This window comes from Malania oleifera, chromosome 5, assembly GCF_029873635.1.
Source record: "Malania oleifera isolate guangnan ecotype guangnan chromosome 5, ASM2987363v1, whole genome shotgun sequence".
Lineage (NCBI taxonomy): Eukaryota > Viridiplantae > Streptophyta > Magnoliopsida > Santalales > Ximeniaceae > Malania > Malania oleifera.
This window is the reverse complement of record NC_080421.1, coordinates 57,762,374-57,784,643: the sequence shown is the minus strand read 5'-3', so window position 1 is coordinate 57,784,643 and position 22,270 is coordinate 57,762,374. Positions and strand designations below refer to the sequence as shown.

At 36.9% G+C, this 22,270-nt stretch overlaps 1 protein-coding gene across 5 annotated transcripts in view; it reads left to right on the top strand.

The window, feature by feature from the left end:
- The window catches only part of LOC131156378 (uncharacterized), a 129,523-nt gene that overhangs the window by 83,245 nt on the left and 24,008 nt on the right, over nt 1–22,270 (top strand). For all 5 annotated transcript variants that reach the window (XM_058110013.1, XM_058110012.1, XM_058110015.1 and 2 more), the window contains one exon: nt 15,114–15,334. In XM_058110013.1, the coding sequence (XP_057965996.1) occupies nt 15,114–15,334 (221 nt within the window). The remainder of the gene's footprint in view (nt 1–15,113; nt 15,335–22,270) is intronic.

Here is a 22,270-nt window from a genome sequence, read left to right as displayed (position 1 = left end):
TTTTTCTTTTTTGGTTACTCACCGGCTGTCATGTTCGATATTTTTACTAGCTTATTTTTGCAGGCTGGATCCCTTTTTAATATTTGAATGAGTATATTTAGTTTTTGTTACATGTATGTGAACAGCATCCGTGTTTTCTTCAATTTTCACATTCTAGGTACATGACAGCTCAAGTGACATACCATTATACTTGTATTTTTAGATATATTTGGATCACTTCTAGGAGAGTCCACAATTGTAGGGCTATGTTGTAAAGTAACGATATATTAGATACATCATGCTCTCCTCTTTTCTTTGAATTTAATGTTTTCTTCTTCTCCATTTCTTTAATTTCTGTTTTACTTTAATGGAGCTTAACGCTTGGTTGAATGAACTTTTAGTTGCCTATGAAAACAATACATCTATTATTATGAGATCTATCTTACCACTCAGCAATTACAAAACAACTGATTTTTTCATTATTTTGTGTTGTTTCCTTAGCATTTGTTTGCTTTTTGCCCACATTTTCTTCTTCTTCATCATCATCATCATCATCATCATCATCATCTTATTTATTTATTTATTTTTTGAATGGGACCTATTTCTAGATTCCTAATAATAGTCTCAGCGATGTATCCTGAGATTCAAATTACTTTCCAATGTTCCAACTTTTTTGGATTTGCAATCTTGTTGCATATGGAACTTAGGATTGCTCTTCCAACTAAATTGAGTATTGAAACTACATTTATTTGATTTTGTTCTGTTACATATGAGCATCATTTAGAACTTTTATATCTGCATCAATTAGGTGTCAGAGACGGTCATTCTTGAGTGTTTATCTGTAGAAATCATTTTGGGAAAACCATACTAGATCATAAACTATTTGTGAGGACCCATCTACTGGGAATGATACAGAGATAAATATTCCACTCCTAATGGTTACCAAATCATAGTTTCTCTATCAAGTGGAGTCTGGTTCCTTAAATATAATACATGTCACAATGCAATAAATGATGGGCCAAGGAGACACTAGCACATGAATTTTTGGGTTTATAAGGGAGGAGGCACTTAAGTCAGAGTTTGAAGGCAAAAGGTATGCTAGAATATTACAAAATATATTTCTAGAATATTATCCAAAAGAACTCATTTTGGGGAAATCATAATAGATCATAAAAAATTTGTGATGGCCATCAATTGGGAAAGATAGAGAGATAAATATTCCACTCCTAATGGTGTTCCAAACCATAGTTTCTCTATCAAGTGGAGTGTGGTGTAATTCTGCTCTTAATGCAATAAATGATGGGCCGAGGGGACACTACCACATGTATTTTGGGTTTGTAAGGGTGGGGGCACTTAAGTCAGAGTTTGAAGGCAAAACGTATGCGGGAGTATTGCAAAATACATTTCTAGTATTTTATGTTGGACACTGATGATTACCTTATTAGTTACATTATCTCTCTCTGGATTAAGAAATCGTACCTTGCAGTTAAAAGGATGTGTTTTTCTCATCAAAATCAGAGTGTAAGCTCTGGGAGTCATCAGCAGCTATCCAGGTCCAATGCGAGAGTGGTCACACTTTTTCATTTGATGGTAACTTTTGATGTTTTCCTCCTCTATTTGAAACTACTTTGCTGATCGAAATCTTCATTCTCTTGTTTTGAAAAGAGGGGCTGTGGAAAGATGAGGAATTGGAGTACGAAATTTGGTTTTGTCAGCGTGACTTCGATAAAGGGTTCTTAATTGTTAGGGATGCAACTTGTCTTCATTCATGAAATAGACTGAAGTATATTAACTTATTTTTACTTAAAACAAAGGGCTGAGGAAAGACAAGGAGTTGCAGCACGAAATTGGTTTTTTCACCATAACTGCGATCAGATTTTTAACTGTTGAGACCATTACTCATCTGCATTGTTGTGGAGTTAGTGCAGCATGTAAACAATGATGCTGAACTGCTGATCTTCTTGAGAATTTTGTATGAACTAGTGAAGGATGTAAATGATGATGCTGAAGACCATGGATTATGGTTTTAGGGTATATTGAGTGAGTGTATTTTGGAAAGTATAAGAGGCTTGCATGCTAGCTGGGCCATAGGATTTAATGTATCCTCTTTCTCTCTCTCTTTCTTGTGGATATGGATGCAAATTAACATTGCAAATTTTTATAGTTTGCCTGATTATGTAAATGTGATGATGCTGGAGAGGCCTATTAATGAGTGTGTATAAGATTATTGCCAAGGTTCTATCATAGGTTAAGTTCTGTGATATGTGAAACTATTTATGAGTTTCAAAGTGCTTATGTGTGGGTGGGCAGATTGTAGATGCTATCTTGGTGGCTAATATAGTGGAGGATGCTCGGAGGAGGAAAGAGAACAGTTTGTATTCAAAGTTGATTTTTGAAAAGGCCTATTAATGAGTGTGTATAAGATTATTGCTAAGGTTCTATCATAGGTTATGTTCTGTGATATGTGAAACTATTTATGAGTTTCAAAGTGCTTATGCGTGGGTGGGCAGATTGTAGATGCTATCTTGGTGGCTAATATAGTGGAGGATGCTCGGAGGAGGAAAGAGAGCAGTTTGTATTCAAAGTTGATTTTTGAAAAGGCTTATGACTGAGATGTTGGGATTTTCTAGATAACCTTTCCATAACTAAGGGCTTTGGTGAGAGGTTGCAGGGTTGGATTAGGGTTTGTTTGTCTATTGCCTCTTTTTCAGTCATTACTAATGCAGAACCAAAGGAGTGGTTAGGGCTTTGAGATGGGTTGGGCCAGGGAATTGCCTTTCTCTTTTGTTTGTCCAGTTACTAGCTTGAGTAGATTGGCTTATAATGCAGTAGGCAGAGGGCATGTGAGAGGGATTGGTGTGGGAATGGAGGGAGTTTGCTCTCATTTAGTTTGCGATAACAGAATTTTTCCTTAGAAGATCAGGAGTGCTTTTATATGTGCTTATTATTTTACAATTATTTGAGAGGATTTCAAGTTTACAAATCAATTCAGGGAAGAGTGGTTTAGCTTGTATTTCTAGATCCTTTGAGTTGTCTGCTATAGCTGGGTGTGGTATAGGAGCACCTTTGGGTGGTAATCCTAAGTTGGTTTTGGGATTTTGTGACAGGGAATGTGTCTCTAAGAGGTTAGGTGGTTTAAAAGGAGCTTTATTTTCTTTGGGTGGGAGGATTACTTTTACTTAGGTTTGTCTTTCTCGTATCCTTTCTATTTCTTATCTTATTTTAAAAATTCTTGCGAATTTAAAATTCTTGCAAGGGTAGCTAGAAATATTGAGGTTGAGGAGAGATGTCTTTGGTTTGGGGTGGGAGAGAAAGAGGGTCCATTATCTTAGTTGGGAGGTTGTTTGTAGGTCAAAGGGGGTTTGGCTCTTGGGGATTTTGTGTGTAAAAACATTGCTTTAATGAGAAAATGATTTTGGCGTTTTACCTTAGAAGAAAATTTCCTTTCGCACAAAGTTATTAAACATATATTTGGCATGCATGGTAATGGGTGGAATGCTTATTTGGGCGGCATATGTTGCTTTAAGAACTTGTGAGTAACGTATTTGAAAAATTTATCCTGTCCTTGTGCCATACAACAAATTTGTTGTAGTAAATGGTTGTTGCATCCGGTTTTGGGAAGACACTTGGGTGGTTGATCTTGCACTTTGCACTTCTTTTCCTCACTTGTATGGGCTTTCCTCTTTGCACAAGGAATCGTTTGGAACTACTTATGAAGAAGTACATATTTGGAACAAATATTGAAAATAAGTATTGAACTGAGAACGTACTGAAAATCATAAGGTACTGTTTCATTGTGTATAAAAATAAGTACTGATTATAAGTAATAACTAGTGTTTGGATACCGTGTACAGAAATTAAAATAAAAGGAAAGTTTAATAAGACAGCTACAAGGCCGGATGTGCTTTATGGTTCAAAATGTTGGGCAACTAAAAAAAAAACATGTACAAAAAGTAAATGTTGCTAAAGTGTGAATGTTAAGGTGAATGAGTGGCATAACATTAAAAGACAAAGTAAAAAATGAACATATATGCGATAATTTAGGCATAGCACCTATTGAAGACAAGATAAAGGAGGGGGCGGCTTAGATGGCTTGGACATTTGAAACACATGTCTAGCAGAGCACCTGTGAGGAGGAGTGAGTTAATTATTGTTTCTGGCATGAAAAGGGGTAGGGGTGGATTTAAAATAACTTGGAATGAGGTAGTGAGGAAGGATTTAATAACACACTTAATCTAATAGAGGAAAATGCTTTTAATCGGATGAGTTGGCAGAAAAGGATTCATGTAGCCGACCCCACCTAGTGGGGGACTAAAGGCTTGTTGTTGTTGTTGTTGTTGTTTTGTTGTAGTGTTTGGATACTACTTTTAGTATAAGCACTGTTTGGATATGTACTGTTATCTTGTGAATAATATAATTATAATTCGACATATAATTAATATTTTATAATATAAATAAAAATAATATATAATTATTAAGTTATGTTGACATTTTAAGTAATACTTTCTAATTAGGGCTTTTTATATTTCGCAATTAAAAAATAATGAATATTTATGCTACTTAATGTTTTAATTGATTTTTTTAATATTATTGAATGCACAAATTAATTAACATCCTAATTAAAATTTTTAATTCTATTGGATTATGTTCATTGACATTTGAAATTATGTTAATAATATTATTCTATATAATTAATATTTTTGATTGATATTTCTACTTTTATATTTTTGAATAACAATTCAGTTATTTTCTAATTGATCACTTAATTAATATTATGTTAATTAAAATTTTTAATTAAAATTCCTTAATTAATTGATCAATAATTTTTAGTTCCTAGAAATTAGCAATTTAATTAACATTTATGTTAACTATCATTTTTAATATTTGTATTGAAGAAAATAATATATTATTTTAAATTTTTTCCCTTCTTCCCATTGTAATTGAACTCCTTATGGTCCTTGAATTCCCAATTTGACTGTTCTTCTTCTTCTTCCCTTGCTTTGCCTTTTCCTCTGCAGCTGCATAAACAATTAGAGATAATTGAGGGAGGGGCTGCATTTGATTTTTGGTAAGGTTCTGATTTTTTTTTTTTGGGGCGGGGGGTGGACGATGACGTTCCAGGTGGAGGGATGGATGGTAGCATTCTAGATAGAGGGGGATGTGTTGTCTCTCACTAGACTTGTGCGTCTCGCTGGATTGTTGTGGCTCATAGGAAGGTGAGGTGTTTGCACTTGAGAGAGAGTAGTCACCAGAGAAGCAGCAAATTAGAGAGATCATGCACCCCCCCCGCACTTGGCCAAATGAGAGAGAAGGGGAGAGTGGCTCGCTAGGAATATGAGGAGTTGTTGGCACCAGAAAGAGAGTAGATTGCTGAAGAGGGAGCACATTAGGGAGATCTTCCCGGTTCTGCTCTTGGCCAAATGAGAGAGAGGGAGGGGAAGATGCAAAAGAGAGAGAGAGAGAGAGAGAGAGACCGGTGTGCTGAGTTTAAGTACTTTTCATTATAAGTATTTATATTTTAAGATGTTCCAAGCGGGGGCTGAATCTATCTCTTCCTTTTTGAATTCAAATGGGGATGAGCTATCTTAGGATTTTCATTTTAGTTTGACTTTTAATGGTAGGGAGGTTTTGGAGCAATCTTCTTAATTATGCTTGGTGGAATGAATTCGCCCTTTCATCAGGAGGGACTATCGGCCTTGTGTTCTTGACTTCATGCTGGCGTAATCTTGTAAATCCTACTTGAGTTTTTGGTACTTGAAAACCTATCATTCCACTTTATTGTGTCATATGGAAGTACCCTCTTAAGATTAAGGTTTTTACTTGGTTAGTTGTTCTTAATTGAGTGCACACTAAAATCTGTTCCTGAGTAATTTAAGACTCGATCTCTGAATGCTTGTTCATTATGCTGTGGAGGTTCAGAATCTCTCTCACTTGTTTCTTCATTGCTCATTTTCTTGGAGAATTTGGAACAATCATTTTCTACCATTTGGTGACATTTGGGTTTGTCCAGAATCGGTAGTCAATTTGTTAAGTCTCTGAAAAGAGGTTTTTGAAGCAGTAGAGATGGATCAACTTATTAAATGTGTGGGCTGCTTGCTGTCTTTGGGTTATTTGGTTGGTATGGAATGCGGATGTTTTCACGGGGAAAAGATGTGTTGTTCTATGACTTGGGATAGAATACCGTGCTTGGCATAATTCTATGCATTTGCATTTGGTTGTTTTAAAGGGCTGTCTTTTTTCGAATCTTCAGCATGATTGGAAGGCAGTTTTGTTTTAATTGTTGTTCAGTTATTTATTTTAAGTATTTAAGGAGGATTTCTTATGCTCCCTTCTATATTTTCTCTCTTCAGCAATAAATTTCTTATTTTTCCAAAAATAATATTCGTTGTATATGCTCTGGGCTTTTTACAGATGAACTTAACCCACGTACTTTTAAAGCTTGGTAAACAAATCCGCCGCTTGATACATACCTCAAGTTGTTGTAATGAGCTTTTCCACAACTTTTTCTCAAATAAAATGACGGTCAACTTCAATATGATTCTTCTCTCATGAAAACTGGATTCAAAGCAACATGAACAGGCATTTGATTGTCAGACTTCAACTCCATAGGCTGGGAATGTTGAAAGTTGTAAGCCAAGCTCTTCCAATATATTCTCGAGTGAAATCAATTCACAGGTAGTACGTGTCTACCATAGCTTTGAGGCAACAATTGACCTTGCAACTAAAATTTGCTTCTTGCTCTTCCAAGAAACTGGGTTGCCACCAACAAAAACACTATATCTAGTTGTGGCCAAAAAAGGCATTTTCTTCACATTCAATTGGTACAAAGGCCAACGGATTGTGGTGGCCAATGTAGAAAGAAAGCAAAGAAGTGAATTTGGGCACAGGAGAAAATGTGACTAAAACAAACCATTCACCTAAGTGTAAACCTTAGCCACTAGTCTATCCTTCAAGGGAGCAACAAGGCCATCTAGATTTACTTTCACAGTTAAAACTCATTGACAACCAACCAGACTTCTCAACTTGTATATTTACCTTGTTCAAAGAGCAATAGGTATATCATGACACACAATATCCGTAGAGATTCCACTCAGGGCACACTTGTTAGCTCAAGTTCCCATCTGTCTTGTAAAGAACTCCAAGGCAGAGCTGTAGAATCTTAAGGGTTCTCACCTACTTTGTGGCATTGCTGTGCACACATCTACAAGTTAGGATGATTTGGATGGCTAAAAGGACTCAATGAAGATAAAAGTGCTGGAGTACAAGGAGAAGACACACACCAAAAATTCCACACTAGGTAGGGAAAGAAGAGTTGGTAATGGAAAATAATCATCTACATATCTGCAACTCATAATTAGTAGTGCGGAGTACACTCAAAGGATGTACTGTCAGAAGAGACAATGAAATGGTTCAAGGTAGGACAATAACACCGATACTCTTTTTAAAAATGAAAATACCCAGGAAAACGTACTTGAGCATGATGGTCTAATTTATCTGCCCCAAGAGAAAGCTGATGTATGAAGGACAACCAAATTTACGAGGAGGTAATAAAAACAAAGGTTCATTAGGAAATATGGCGGAGTATGGTATTTTTCCTTTAAGGATAGGTGATGGCATCTCTTTTTAAGGGAGCAAACAATAAGAAGTGCATCTCTTTAGCACATTTAGTGCACATCTGTTTGGTATTAGAATAAAGGTTCATTGGGAAATAGGGTGGAGTTTGATACTTTGATTTCAAGGTTGGACAATGTCATTCAATTAAATAAGGGAGCAAGCAGTGCATCACTCCAGAATGCTTTGGGCACCTTCATTTGGTATAACAGTGTATGAGTCAGTTCAAGCATGTCTTATTTTCCTGTCAGCAACCCTTTTTGGTTTGGGGTTTGAGCACCAAATTATTGGTGATTCATTCCTGGGTAGTTATGTACGTGGTAAATGGGCTGATTAAGTACTCTTTAGCATCATAACTGCAAATAATCTGTGGTTGCAGCATTAGCAACTCCAGGAGGTTCATCATGGAGATCCCAAGATTGGTCATTTGTGCAATTGCGACATCCACAACGTGTACATGTGCACGGTGTACTACCATGTGCATCTGTACCACTATGGTTTTCAAATCACCCCCAAGAATTTTTATACTGCCAAGCTGAGTGAGTAATGAAGACTAATTTCTCTATATCCTAGAATTTGGAGTGTGAGAGCTAGGAGGAGTTGACGTATGAGTGCTAGAGGAGACCCAGGGCTAGCCTGCTGTTGGTAGTGACTTTACAAAGCTATTCTCTCCTTCTTCAAGGGTCAATCTTCTCAAGAAGACCTACTCCATTTTTGCCCTCATTCCCAGAGTCAGCAACCAACCAAAGCTCAGATTTGTGGCACATTGCCTGCTGCATTATCATCTTTGAATGAATCACTAAAATCCTTTCTAATAGGCCCCGGCTTTCTCTCAACTCCTTTATTGGTAGCAGTCAACAAACTTTCATCCAGTCAAATCCATTCAAGATGTTATCCTCCTGGCACAATAGCACCTCCATAACTACCACCTTAACCACTCCCTCGCAGGGTAGCCCCAAAGGTTGACAGGAATGAAGCCTTTGATTCATTCGGCTAGCACCTCATCCTCAACATTCTCCATTGCATCGGATCATTGCAACAGAATCCCCCCATATTCATCAACTAGGTTAAACCATGTATTATACTTCCCCTAGATTCTCCCTCTTCAATGGCTCACTTGAAGGCTTTTCCAAAGAAAAGAAGCCCCAGGGAAATGGGATCCAGTCTCCCCCAATCTTTTTGTCATGGTCATGGAAGTCCTCACTAAAATGCTTCATAGAGCCATTTCCATTGAAGCTTCAAGTACCAAAGCAAGTGCAGCAAGTGATGGTAGCTCTGCATTGCTGCGACCAGCCTGACTCAAACTTGGTTTTCAAATCAGCTTAGACGCAAAAACCTGTCACCCCTTACCTCTATTTTTGCATCTCATGAATATGTGCAATTTTGAGTTGCACAATATTGAGTTTCCTCACAATGTGTTTTATCTTGGGAATGTACTGGGATTACACTCATTGGAATATAAGAGCTTGTCCCAAATGTCCTGAAAAAAAATATAAAGGTGTATACACATCCTAGCAATCTAAGGTTCCATGTAATTGCATACCAAATAGATGATAATGTATCTTCTTGAATCCACATCTCATTCCTCATCATTTCGTCCTGGCATAGATCTTTAGACTTACCTAAGTCCATAATAAAAATCTTTACAACCTTAGACCATTCTTAGTGCTTGCAATCAATCAACTCTTGGGATTCATGGACATCCCAAAGGAAACACTGGGAAAAAGAAACAAATGGAACAAACACACCAAAAAGGCAACTACTCAACCATCATTGACAAAGTGGGCATAACGAAACAAGCAGTGTACCAACGGTCCAACAACCACCATCAAGGAGACATAAAAACTACCGAACAGTCATATGACGAGGCTTACTACTCTTATCACCCTGGGTTTACAAAATATGAGCATGAGCAAGAAAGAAATCACAAAGCTTGATTGTTGGGCAAGCATATCTTACGGAATGATTTCAATTATAAAAGGCCAGATCAAAAATAGCCCTTGATGAAGTCTCATGTGCTGGCATGTAACATTGCTGCTGCTGGCCTGCAACTATAAACTTAACTCCATGGTCTTAAAATTCCATGAAATTGTCAAATTTTCGATTTCCATCACCCTCGAGATCAAAATGGCAGTCAATTTTCATCTTGCATAATTTCCATCGAAATCTCAACGAATCACCCGAAATTTATTTGAAATCTTGAAATTTTGGCAAAATTTGTCGAAATTTTAACTATATAATGGAATTTTCTTAGAATTCAATTGAGATATTTAGGAGTGAAGTGAAATTTCTCTCTTAATTTATTTTTATATAAACAAAAGATTGTTTAAATGATTCATGTCTAAATTATCATTATTTGTATAATAAATAATATTTAATTGATTAGTGAATTTCATTTGTATTAATTGAACATGTTTAATTTACATTATCTTACAACGTTTGATACACGTCCTATATTACAACTTTTCTACCTCATACACAACATAGATGTATTTAACTTGTAATATATTAGTCCTAAAACTTTTATTATGTCTGTTAATCATTTCTAAAGTTTCACAAAGAATTTCATGCTTTGCTATTGATTTCCATTATTTTTTCAAATCCAAATCAAAATCGAAATTTCCGTGCTACGAGCTTCAAAATTTGAGTTTAAATTGAAATTTAAGATCTTGCTTAACTCTTAGTAATTTTTTTTGAAATTTTTGATTTTGGGAGAATCAATGAAATTTGGTTTTAGATTTTGGGTATTCCCAAAATTTCGTGCATTTTTTGGCTGACTTGCCTGGAATTTCAGAAATGCTGGCTCACATTTCAGATATTCAAAAAAGCAGCAAACATTGATTGTTTTTCTAAAATTTTCATTCTCTGAATTTAAGTCAAAATTTTTATCAAAATCCAAATTTCTATCGAAATTTCCGTGAACTGAGACACTAGAAATTCATTGAAATTGAAGTTTTGGTCCTTGCTTGCAATCGGTGCACGAGGATGATGGAGCCGATTGCCAGACGGCATTTTAGAGGTGGGCCAATTAACTGCATTTGGAAGGATTTGGTCTTGGTTTTTCAGAAAACTCATAGGAGGTTGTTGAACCGAACTTGCATCAACATTAGGTGGTTTCATGGCAAATCATAAGGTGATTCGAGCTTCTTTAGTTAGAAACAGTCCTTGGTGGATGATGGTGGGCATAGGGCAAAGGGGCTTTAGGTTTGGTGTGGTGGCATGGCAGCTCTTTAGGGTGCCTATGTTTTTGTTTCTAAGGTTTATGGGACTGCACTCAATTGGGCTTGAATAGCTATGATAGTTGTCTTGTCCTATGCTTGGATTGCCATCTTTAAAAGACAGGCTAATCACCCAAAAGATGAAAATACTCTTAACGACTAAAGGTACTGTTTGTTATTTCACCATTGTCGGTATAGTAGATGGTGGCCCTGTGGAGAAATCTACTGCAATATTTCTTCTTTCCCAACCGTATAAAATAGAATGTGAGTAATGTAACTAAAAGTGGATATGTGGTTATGGGAGGAGAGCCTTGGGGCAGGTGGGACCAACTATCGGTCTTATGGGCATTGAGGAGTTTGATGACATATGGGCTTGGTGAACTGGGAGGTGTACTTTTATTTGTTTCCTGTGTGCTGCCTTCTAGGAACAAAGAGGGAGGAAGGAGAATTTTGTTGCAAAATGGATAGTGAATGAAGTTCTGAAGGAAGGAAATGAAGGAAAAACTGTAGGAGCTTTTGTAGACGTGCGCCATTTGTTGTATCTTTGATGAGAATCAATAAGCACCATGGAAGGATCCGTTATATGTTTCAGTTGGGCCTATCATCAGGGCGAGATTCAAGAAGATCAAAAAAATACTTCACGGGCTGATTCAAGATATTTGGGCTTATTCAAAAATGGGGCACTCCAAACATGGCCCAAAGAAAGATGAAGACTTACTAAACTTAATTCAAGTTTGTGATGGAGCTAATCTTACTTAATGGCTTTAATCTCCTTATTAATAATTGTGTGCTAATTCAAATATGGGATTTGACTTAATGGTGTATTGCAAGGCAACTTAGCTTGCATAGGATTTTAGTAAGTTGTGAGAGTCATTAATGTGTCTAGTAAGTTGGTATATTTAATGTCCTTGTCTCCCATGTTTGTATGGGAATTGCTAAGTATTTAATGTTCTTGTCTCCCATGTTTGTGTGGGAATTATTAAGTGTTTAATGTCCTTGTCTCCCATACTAGCTATATATATCTCACCATTGTAAGAAGGAGGAGAGGGAAATAAAAATGTGAGGCTTTGTTTCTTCTTGGTTCTTTTGAAGAACTTTTCGAACTTATCGGGATTTCCCGTGGCGTTCACCAACGACTTATCAAACGGCTTTCCACCACCGTTTGTGGCGTCTTCCTTATACCAAGGTTCGTGTTTCGCACTAAACAACGGGTTGAGGTCGTATATACCAAAATTCTTGTTTGTCGTAAACAACGGGTCGAGGTCTACCATTCATATCTATCCAAAAATCTGAATTTTAGCTTTCTTGGGCAAGCATTCCAACATTGTTTGTTGGGTCTCAACGCGTGTCGTTTGAGGTTCGCATCAATCTTCTTCCCGTTCTCCCTTTTCTTTACATTTCTCTACTCTTCTCTAGTGCTCAATTAAGTTTCCTGAACCAATTCAATTTCTGCTGAATATGAGATTTTGTCGAAACCTATGGCCACCTTAGTCATAACTCATGATTGATAAATTAAAGTTACAATTACTAAAATATTTGTCCTTTTGTAATTTATTGAATCATTTTGGTTGCCAATAGGCTATTGTTAGCTAATGTTTTCAATGAGATGAAACAGATGACTTTGGGATTCTACTCAGTTGTATACTGCTCAATTGAACAATGGCTTGTATTCTTACAACTTGTGATGAACCAGAGCCTTTTTGAGTTAATATTTTTATTTTCTATTGGCACCATGTCCACCCCAATTTCAAACAAATTATCAGATTGCTCTAAAAACTGAAAACCAAAGATCCACGGTAAATCACGTAACAGTTCAACAATAGCATTTGGTTGGGCCGCCACCGGCCCGGGGGGGGGGGGGGGGGGCGTGTTAAACCCCTGCAAAGATACCATTTGAAATTACTTGCTAATTGACAATTCTGTCATGGGTTGCAACAAAGATACATTGCATTAATTGACATTTTAAAAGGAGATGTTGAAAATTCCCAAATCTTGGTGCAACACTTTTTTTTTTCCCCACTTTTCAATTTACCTATATTATTTGACTGTATGAATTTGTGCCCTATAGACATTTTATTCCCATTTCCTTTTCTATTGCTACCTTTTAGTTGAATCTGATCACTCCTTGCATGCATTTGTCAGCCTTCTTTGTGCCCCATGCAAACCATTTTAATTAACTTTGTTTCATCTGTTCTTTAGTGTCATGTTTGGTTGGATGAAATCTAGGCTAGAATTGAATCATGATTTTAGACCTAATTCCACTCAATTATTTGGTTAGTTGAATTGAGGTTAGAGTAATAATTGCTGTGGAGTAGGCTTTCCGACATGTTACGGAATGACAATTCCACCGCCCGCTTGCTTTTCATTTGTACATAACTTTTTGCAATGACTAAAAGTGACTGGAGAGGTTGTTGTGGAGTAGGCTTTCCGACATGTTAATGATGTACATATTTTCTAATTTTCTCATAATTTATCAGATGACACAGACGGTGCTACTTCTTCTATCTCATCTTCTCCTCTGTGTATCTTGCTTAATGGAAGCCATGGTTTCTTCTTGTGACTCTCTAGTGATTGTTACCATTGTTGTGCCATGAATACAGCCAACATTGCAGTCCTAAAGTGACTGGAGAGCTTGTTGCTCTGGCTGGTTGAGGTTTTCCTGTAATTTTATTGTAGTAAAAAAATCCTTCTAAACCCTTTCATTTTTTATTTGCACTACATGTATTGGCATAAATCTGATATTAATGAATTGTAAGTTTTATATGGCTTGGGTAAATTATAATATTTTGCAGAGCATGAAGAATTTTATAATTTTTTTGAGCCATATAAATCTATAATTCATTAATGCAGCGAGTTTAGGCTAAGGCTATTATGTATGTTACAATTCAAAACAAAAGGGTTTTGTAGGATTTTTAATGTTTTCTATGCATAAGGATCTATTTTTTTTTTTAAACCAGTAGAAGAGAGGAGATGCCATTGAGGGGGCACATTTTTTCTTTATTCAAGGCTAGATTCATTATTCTATTCCAATCTCAATTCCTTTCTCTGCCATAAATTTTGTTGCCTCCTGCTTCTCAAAAATTCCGTCATGTTTAATTCTGTCTCCCCTCCCCTTTGCAACCCACCTGCTCTTGACTTCTTGTTTACTTCCAACACACTCATTTTCAATCATGTTTTATCAATGCTTAGCATTATGTACTTGGAGGGATAAGTAACATTGTAATGATCTCAATTGAGGCTTGCTTTGATGCTGATCCCAAGACAAGGCATGCCTAAAAGACCTCGAGGCTTTTTTGGAAGCACCAAACCCCAAAAAAAGCCAATGCATTACGTATTGAGGCTTACGCATTTGTGCTAAAGTCATCCCTTTTGCTCCTTTTAGTTGAGGTTTATGCATTTTGGGTCTAGGAATCTCAAGCAGATTTGGCTAGAAAAATTTAACTACATATTTATATGAAAGGGACATGATGATATTAGTTGATTTCTAAAAATGCTCTTGAACTTCAACCTTTCTCAAAGTATCGACAGTTGCATTTTAGATCTTGAAAATAATTTGAATTTTGTATTAGTATAGTCATCTTTTGGCATGATTTACATAATGAATTCAAGTTATATTTTTTGAATGGACCTATATCTCTCTCTCTCTCTCTCTCTATATGTATATATATATATATATATATATAAATATGTAGATATATATTTTCTTTACATTTGATTTGTTGTTTTCTTACTTTTTTTTTTCTTTATGTCTAAAAATATGTGTAATTTAGTTGTATTTTTTTTTTTCAAAAGAATAATTTTTTCAGAAGACTTATGCCTCGCCTCTAAAGGGTTAAAGTAATGCCTTGCCTTTTTAAGCATTGTTTGAGAGCCAACACATCTTTGTGAGAAAGACCTGTTACTTCTCTTGGTCCAAGTGAATCTTGATTATTAAATATAATGAATTCTGTTATATTCTTCTATCTTTTCTTTAGTTATTATTTTCCTGTTCCCCCTTACTCATAGTTTTGTTGTAATATTTTCCTTCTAATAATATTATTGCTGAACCTGAATTCTGTTGCGGATTCATTTTCTATTAAAAACTCTCAAATTCCTTTTCATGCTAGGAAGCTCAAATGGCTTTTCATGTTTATGCTATTAATCAAATGTTGCAATTCTTTTTTCCTATTAGTAAAATTTTTTACACTTGCTAGCGATTTACTGGTGAAATTGATACTTAGCTGAGTTTATTTTTATTTTAGTAAGCTGTTTTTCCCATCTGCTTTTGTTACTTATCCCATCGCTTTCTTGGTCCTTTTGACCAAGAATCATGCCATCAGGAGAGCTGATATGGGGAAGAGAGTTTTAGAGACAGTTCATCCATCACACAAATCAAATAAGAAATATGGTAGTTTGTGGAGCTGGATTATGAATAAACTGGGCCTGGAACGTGCTGTCAAGGATGAAGATATTGGTTCAGAATCACTTATTTTTCCTTGGCATCTGATGAAATCAGAAGATGATATTTTATTAGTTATGAATAAGAGGTAAATGATATATTTCTTACAACTATGATTATTATTTTTTGGTTAAAAATATGGTTGGAAATCCCTTGGCATTCATTTTTTCACGAAATAAAAAATTCCTGCATATTATTATTGGCTTCCATCCTTTTTTATGTGACAATATTTTGATATTTGAACAGTTCATGATTTTCTTTTTAAAAATCTTTGATTGAATTTTACATTCTTCAGGAATGTAATATATACTTTTTCATGTGCCTCACAAACGATAACAAAAGCTAAAGAAGTTTCACTTGTACTAAATGTTTAATGATCACAACTTTCCATGACTTGGAATAAATCATCGCATATATATAAATAAAATTTGAGCAGTTTTTTTTAATTTTTTATTGGTGACATTTAAATTGGATCTTTTGAATTAGCCATTTATTTGAGGCCTGTGACCATGGGAATTAAAATTGAGGTGTCTGTTCAAAGTCATTTTGGATGAGGATTCTATAGTTTACAATAATTCAAAATATATGGGCAAATGGAATGTGGATCTTTTGGATTGGCTCGACTGAATTAACATTTTTTTTGTTTTTTTTTAAATTTTTAAGTATTTATTTCTTTCAAGAAAAACATTAAAGAAATTCTTTAGGACACTAGGATCTAGCTTGTTGGTGCACAACTGTGGGAAGTTGCCTCCACTTGGCCAAAACACTTACCGAGTGACAAAGAGGGTTGAAAAAATTAGATGAATGAAATGTTGCTTTAGCTTTTGTTCCACCAATAGTCTGAAGTTTCTTAAATTTGAAAATCAAAAAAAATTTCATAAATTTTCAATGAGATAAAAATTTCCTTCAAATTGAATTTTGAGATTCAAAAGCCACCAATACTAAAATCAATTTGACATCCATTTTAAATACTACATTTTATCAGCTTTTTATATATAAATGGTGGTATTTGCATCGGAATTAAACTAATATTTGAATTTTGTTTTATGTTGATTAAACAAGTTTAATATACCACATATGTTTAATATGGCTGTCGATTTACCGTAAGTTATATGTCCCATACATGTCATTGTCATATTTTTGGTAAGCTACTGTACGAATTTAGCATAATTATGCCTATTTACAATAGCTAAAGTCAGTTTTAAAAAATTCTGAGTTTTTTTTCTAATTTCTATCAATTTTAAAATTGAAACGGGAACTAAAATTGAAAATTCTACATATTTAAAGTTTCCAATTTTTTTTCTCAAAACTAAAATTTAAAAAGCCTTGGGTTAGCCTGTGTCAAAAGACTGACCTTGTCCATTCAAGGTCAAGTTAGTATGCAACTCGCTTAAAGTGCTTAATGTAACGGTTTTGACCCACACCCTCGTGTTGGGACTACACCTCTTTGTCAGAATCACCCATATGACTATACCCCAGGGTGGCTCTAATACCAAACGTAATGGCCTTGACCCAACGCTGGTGAGGCATCGTCCACTTTGGCCACTGGCCTCATGGTTTTGTCCTATAAAAGATGTCTCAAAAAGTTGAAGCCTAAACCATCCTTGTAAGTCCAAGATCTTCTTGGTACACGTTCAATGTTGGATTGTGATACTTAGCACTAAAATCTGAAGTTCAACTCATCCATGGCTTTTCTAAAATATGCTTAGAAATGAGCACAACATGGTGCACTACTTGTAGAGCAAAGTGCAATACTATACCTGTTGGAAAAGCTGGTCAGACTTCAAATAGAACTCAAGAATAAGAGGCAACTTAACTGTTACAGATGTTTAGTACTTGGGAATAAATTTAATGAGTGTCTAGATATGATATATAACAAACAATCAATTTACGGATAAATTTTCCTATCTTGATAGTCTTATCCAGCCGTAAGATGTCCTAGGTGGGGGTGATGGTGAGAGCAAAAGGAATTAAAAGTGATGTACTAGGTGAATCTCTTGTTACAAGATGGTCCTTTGATTCTTATGCAAAGGGGACTTGGCAATGCTATCATCTCAGTACTTTGTGATCTACATTGGGAATTCTCAGAAGGAAATGATGCATATTACATGAAGAGTGAATGTGATTCCAGGATCAGGGGAAGCAGGAAGATGTAGAAATGTAGGAGTTTAGAAAGGCTTCTACGGAACTAATATATAATTTAAGGAAAAATATGTGAGAAATTAGAAATACAGGTCATGTGCACTGTTTGCGAAGAAATATGTTAGGTGTGTTCGCAGAACACTCCAACCTGATCAACCCAACTCAATGCAACCAAAACTACTCACAAAGAATGGTTTTGACAGTCTTTGGATTGGGTAGTGGATTGTGCTTATAAAAGTGAAAATGTGGTCAGGTGGCAGATTTGCATAATTACATAATACAAAGTATTTGATCACAAATAACGAACTCTTAAGGCATATGGCCTAGTTAAGTTATTTTGATGTTTATAATGATGGGAATGAGGTTTGGTCATGGTGGGAGTAAGCTTGTATGGATTTTATGTGTAAAAAAAACCATAATTAAGATTCTGAGACAGCAGCTTTACATAGGAAAGTACACTGCTATAACTCAAAGTGAATGTGTTATTTTTTTATTTTTTATTTTATCTTAAATGTAAATGTATTGACCAAAGAGAATGTACAAGTAATGGCCTTTCCATAACTATGGAGAGACACTAAAAAAAAACCACAGCAGATACACAAAAAACCTGGGCGTACCCAGGGCCAGCGAGGCACTTTGAGCAAAAGGCACCACTAAGAAAGAAACTGCTTCAATTGGCCAAGATTTCTTATAGCCAGTCAAAGCAAACAAAATACAGCAGTAAACACCAACACCAAATTCAGAACAGAGCAAACCCAACACAATTAAACTCTGCTTTCATTTCTCCACTCGGCAAGATTTGGAAATCTGTTGTAGATCACTCTGTAAGTATGGGATTGGATGGCTCTGATCATTGCTTCGGGAGAAGTCACCGTCCCTTCAAATTGTTTCCTGTTCCTGAAGTGCCATATGCGATACACTGGGGCTGCAAAGCAGACCTTTTTAGCCACAGCTTGAACACCAGTACCTCTCGACTCTTTATGTAACCATTTCAACAAAGCTTTAATGGTTGGCGTTCTTCTGGTAATACCAAGCCAATTTCTCATGGAGTTCCAAACTGGTTCAGTGCTGCTACACTTAAAAAATAAGTGATCAAGAGTTTCATCTTCAGTTCTACACAGAGTGCAACTCTTGTCCAGACTGTCTATCATTATCTTTTGAGGAGTTTGCCCTTTACACTGAGCCATAGATTAAACATGTGCTTCAGAGTGCTTCCAGCTTTCCAAACCTCTGCATACCAGGGAGTCTTCCTACCCTTAATTCTCCAGTAATTGTAAATCTTCGAACAACAAAGCTTATCTTCCAGAAGCCACTGCCTGAATTGCTCTTCAGCAGCGAGGAAGCCCCTGCAGTCCCTTACAATCTGGTTCTTGATGGCCACAATCTTTTTAAACAGTGGGGAGTCTTCATGCTTGCTAGTGGCCTCCCAAATGCTTCTTCCCCTCAGGTAAACTGGTTTACCCACTTGGACCAGAGAGAATCTTTCTTCTCCTGAATATTCCAAAGAGCTTTCGAAAGGAGAGAACTGTTCCAGCAATTAATGTCAAATAAACCCAGCCCACCATCTTTAGGAAGGCAAACAACCTTCCAAGCAACCAAAGGCTTCTTCCTACCTTCCCAGATGAAAGCTCTGCAAAGCTTAATTATGTGGTTCAACACAGCTTTTGGAATTGGAAAGATAGCCAACCAAAAGCATTCCACCCTTTGGATTTACAGAATTCATTAGCTCAAGCCTACCTGCATAAGAAAGGGTATTCCTGGGCCAAGCACTGAACAGGTTTGCAATCTTGTTGGTGAGAGGGGCATAATGAATAGCATTCAATCTTGTTGAGGCAAGGGGAATACCCAAGTATCTGAAATGAAATTCCCCATCAGAGAAACCAGTCACCCTTCTGATCTCCTCCAGCTCCTGTTCATTGATTCCTGCTGTAAGTAAGTTAGATTTCTGGTTATTAGCTCTCAGACCAGAGCAATCTGAGAACCTCTTTAGGCAGTCCATTAACTGATTGATTGAAGGCACATCACCCCTTGCAAATAATACCAGATCATCAGCAAAAGCTAGATGGGATATCTTCAACTCACTGCATTTGGGGTGGAATTTAAATCCTTGTTATCCTCCAGACCATTCAGCAATCTTGACAGGTATTCTAAACAGAGAACAAACAACAGGGGAGAGAGAGGGTCACCTTGTCTAAGCCCTCTCCTACTTTGTAAAAAGCCATTGTAATCACCATTTAAAGCAATTGAATAAGATGTGGTCTCAACACATTGCATGATTCTGTCCACCATCAGACTTGGGAAATTAAGATGAGAGAGCATCTGTCTCAGGAATGACCAAGACACTGAGACAAAGGCTTTTCTCAAGTCTATTTTGAGCATACACCTTGGGGAAATTCTTTTTCTCGCATATTTCCTCACCAGTTCCTGCACCAGGTAGGTGTTTTCAATCATACTTCTTTGCTTAACAAAAGCTGTCTGGGCAGGATTCACAAGGGACTCTAGGCAAGGCTTGACTCTGGAAACAAGGATCTTTGAGATCACTTTGTAGATAAGATTGCAGCATGAAATAGGTCTGAACTCCTGAACACTGGAAGCATGTTTTGACTTTGGAATTACTGCTATAGTAGTGTGATTGATCTGCTTCAAAAGAAAACCTTTCCTGAAGAACTCTTTGACTGCCAGAGAAACATCTTTCCCAACAGTATCCCAGGTCTTCTTAAAGAAACCTGAAGAGAAACCACCAGGCCAGGAGACTTGTCCTCTCCAATGCTGAATAGAGCCTCCTTGATTTCCTTGTTAGTTACCTCCCTCATCATCTGAGTTGCATGCGCATCACTTAGCTTCTTCCCATTCCCCACAACAGCCTGTCCACTGAATTACAGACTTAACCTGTTCCCAGTAAAGATTTGTAGAAATTCAGAAACTCTTCAGCAACTTGAGCTTGTGAGGTAGTGTTTTCACCATTATCTTTTATGATGGCTGTAAAATGGTTCCTTGACATGCGTCTCTTCATCAATGAGTGGAAGTAAGAGGTGCTTCTATCTCAGTTCTTTAAATGATCTTTCTTTGCTAACTGAGCAAGGAAAGACCTATTCGCAACATCCAGCTTTAGAGCCTTTTCCTTCCTAGAGTAAACCAAACTTTTAAATTCTCATTTTCTGGTTGGTCATGCAACTTCTGTTGGGCCTCCAGCAAGTCTAGAGAGGCTCTGCCAGCTCTTTCAGTGATGTGAGAAAAGTGGGCTGAATTTAGGCTTCTCAGGGACCTCTTCAATTCCTTCAGCTTTTTCACCAGTTTGTACTGACAGCTTCCCTGAACTCTAAACTTCCACCTTTCTTTCACTAACACCTGGAAATTCTTATGCTGGGACCACATGTTGAAATATCTGAAAGGTTTCCTTCCTTCGATTTCAACTCCAAGCAAACTGATAATACAGGGGGCATGGTCAGAGAGATGCCCTGGCATGAGGAAATGACCATGAGCCCTGAAGTCAGACTGAGCCCAAGAAGACTTTATTAAAGCTCTTTCCAATTTACTCCATATCCTTCCATTTGTCCAGGTTAAATGACAACCTGAGGACTGCTTGTCAACCAGGCCTGAATCCATAAAACAGCTAATTATGTCTTTAGTTTCGTAAGGTTTCACGGGGAGGCCATTCTTCTTTTCCTCCCCTGAAAGTACATTGTTGAAATCTCCCACTAGAAGCCAGGGGCTTTCACAAGACTCACTAAACTGATACAAGTCCAGCCACAAACTCCTTGCAACAATGGAGTGAAAGTCATACACAAAACTCAAATGAAAACTCTTTGAGGAAATTAAACACTTGAGTTTACAGTGAATGGCCTGGGCATTGCTCTGCACAATCTGAATCTGGACTTTCAGGGGATCCCAAATTACCAGGATTTTTCTTGCTCTATGGTGGTTAAAATTGTTGGCTTGCTTCCATTTAATAAACTTCTTCTTCATTACCTCTTCAAGACTTTCTATGGGCATTTTTGTTTCAATTATACCTATAACATCAATTTTATTTCTCTTAATGAGGTCCAAGACCCCATTCTGTTTCAGGGGTTTGTTAAAACCCCTGATGTTCCAGGAAGCTATCTTGATGGATTCGGCAAGAGGGGAGCCCCCCCCACCTCTTCCTTTGGACAAACTTGGTTGCTTTGACCTCTTTACCTATTTCTTCTTATTCTTAATGAGAGTAAATTCTTCTTCTGAACACCTTCCTTGTTCTGAATGGGTAAAAGGGTTGATTGAAGTCTCACCCAGCCCAGCTTTGATAGTACCTACAGTTCCATCCACTGTTTGTTTACCACCAGTCTCTTTATCAGATTTCCTGATCAGTTCAGCCCCCTCAACTCCCTCCTTGTGTCAGAACCAATTTCTTTGTCTAAACCTTTGATTCTGCCATCCTCCAAACCTGGTTCAGAAGTTGTGATGACCGCTTTTCCATCATTCCCACCTTCATGAACACCACTGTCCAAGACCTCCACCCTAAATCCAGATTGGTCCTTCCCTGCTTCCGAATTCTCCTCATCATCAAAAGACTTTCCTTTTGCGTGTATAGGGGGGAGTGACAACAGGTGTGTTGTGTGCTGCACATGAAGCTTCTATGTCTTTCTTAGCTTTGCATTCTCCCTCTTTATGCCACAGTCTTGCAATACCTACAGTATTTTGGGAGCTTTTCGTAAAGCACTTCCTGAGTAATTACCTTATCTTTAGGCAACCACAGCTTGACACTTTATTTAATGTCTTTGGCCACATCCACATCATCTAAAACTCTGGCATATGTAATCCTTTCCTTTGTTGTTGTCATTTTATCAGCAATAAGGGGCCTGCCCACCTCAGAGCATATTCTACCCAAGGCATTCATGTTCCACAA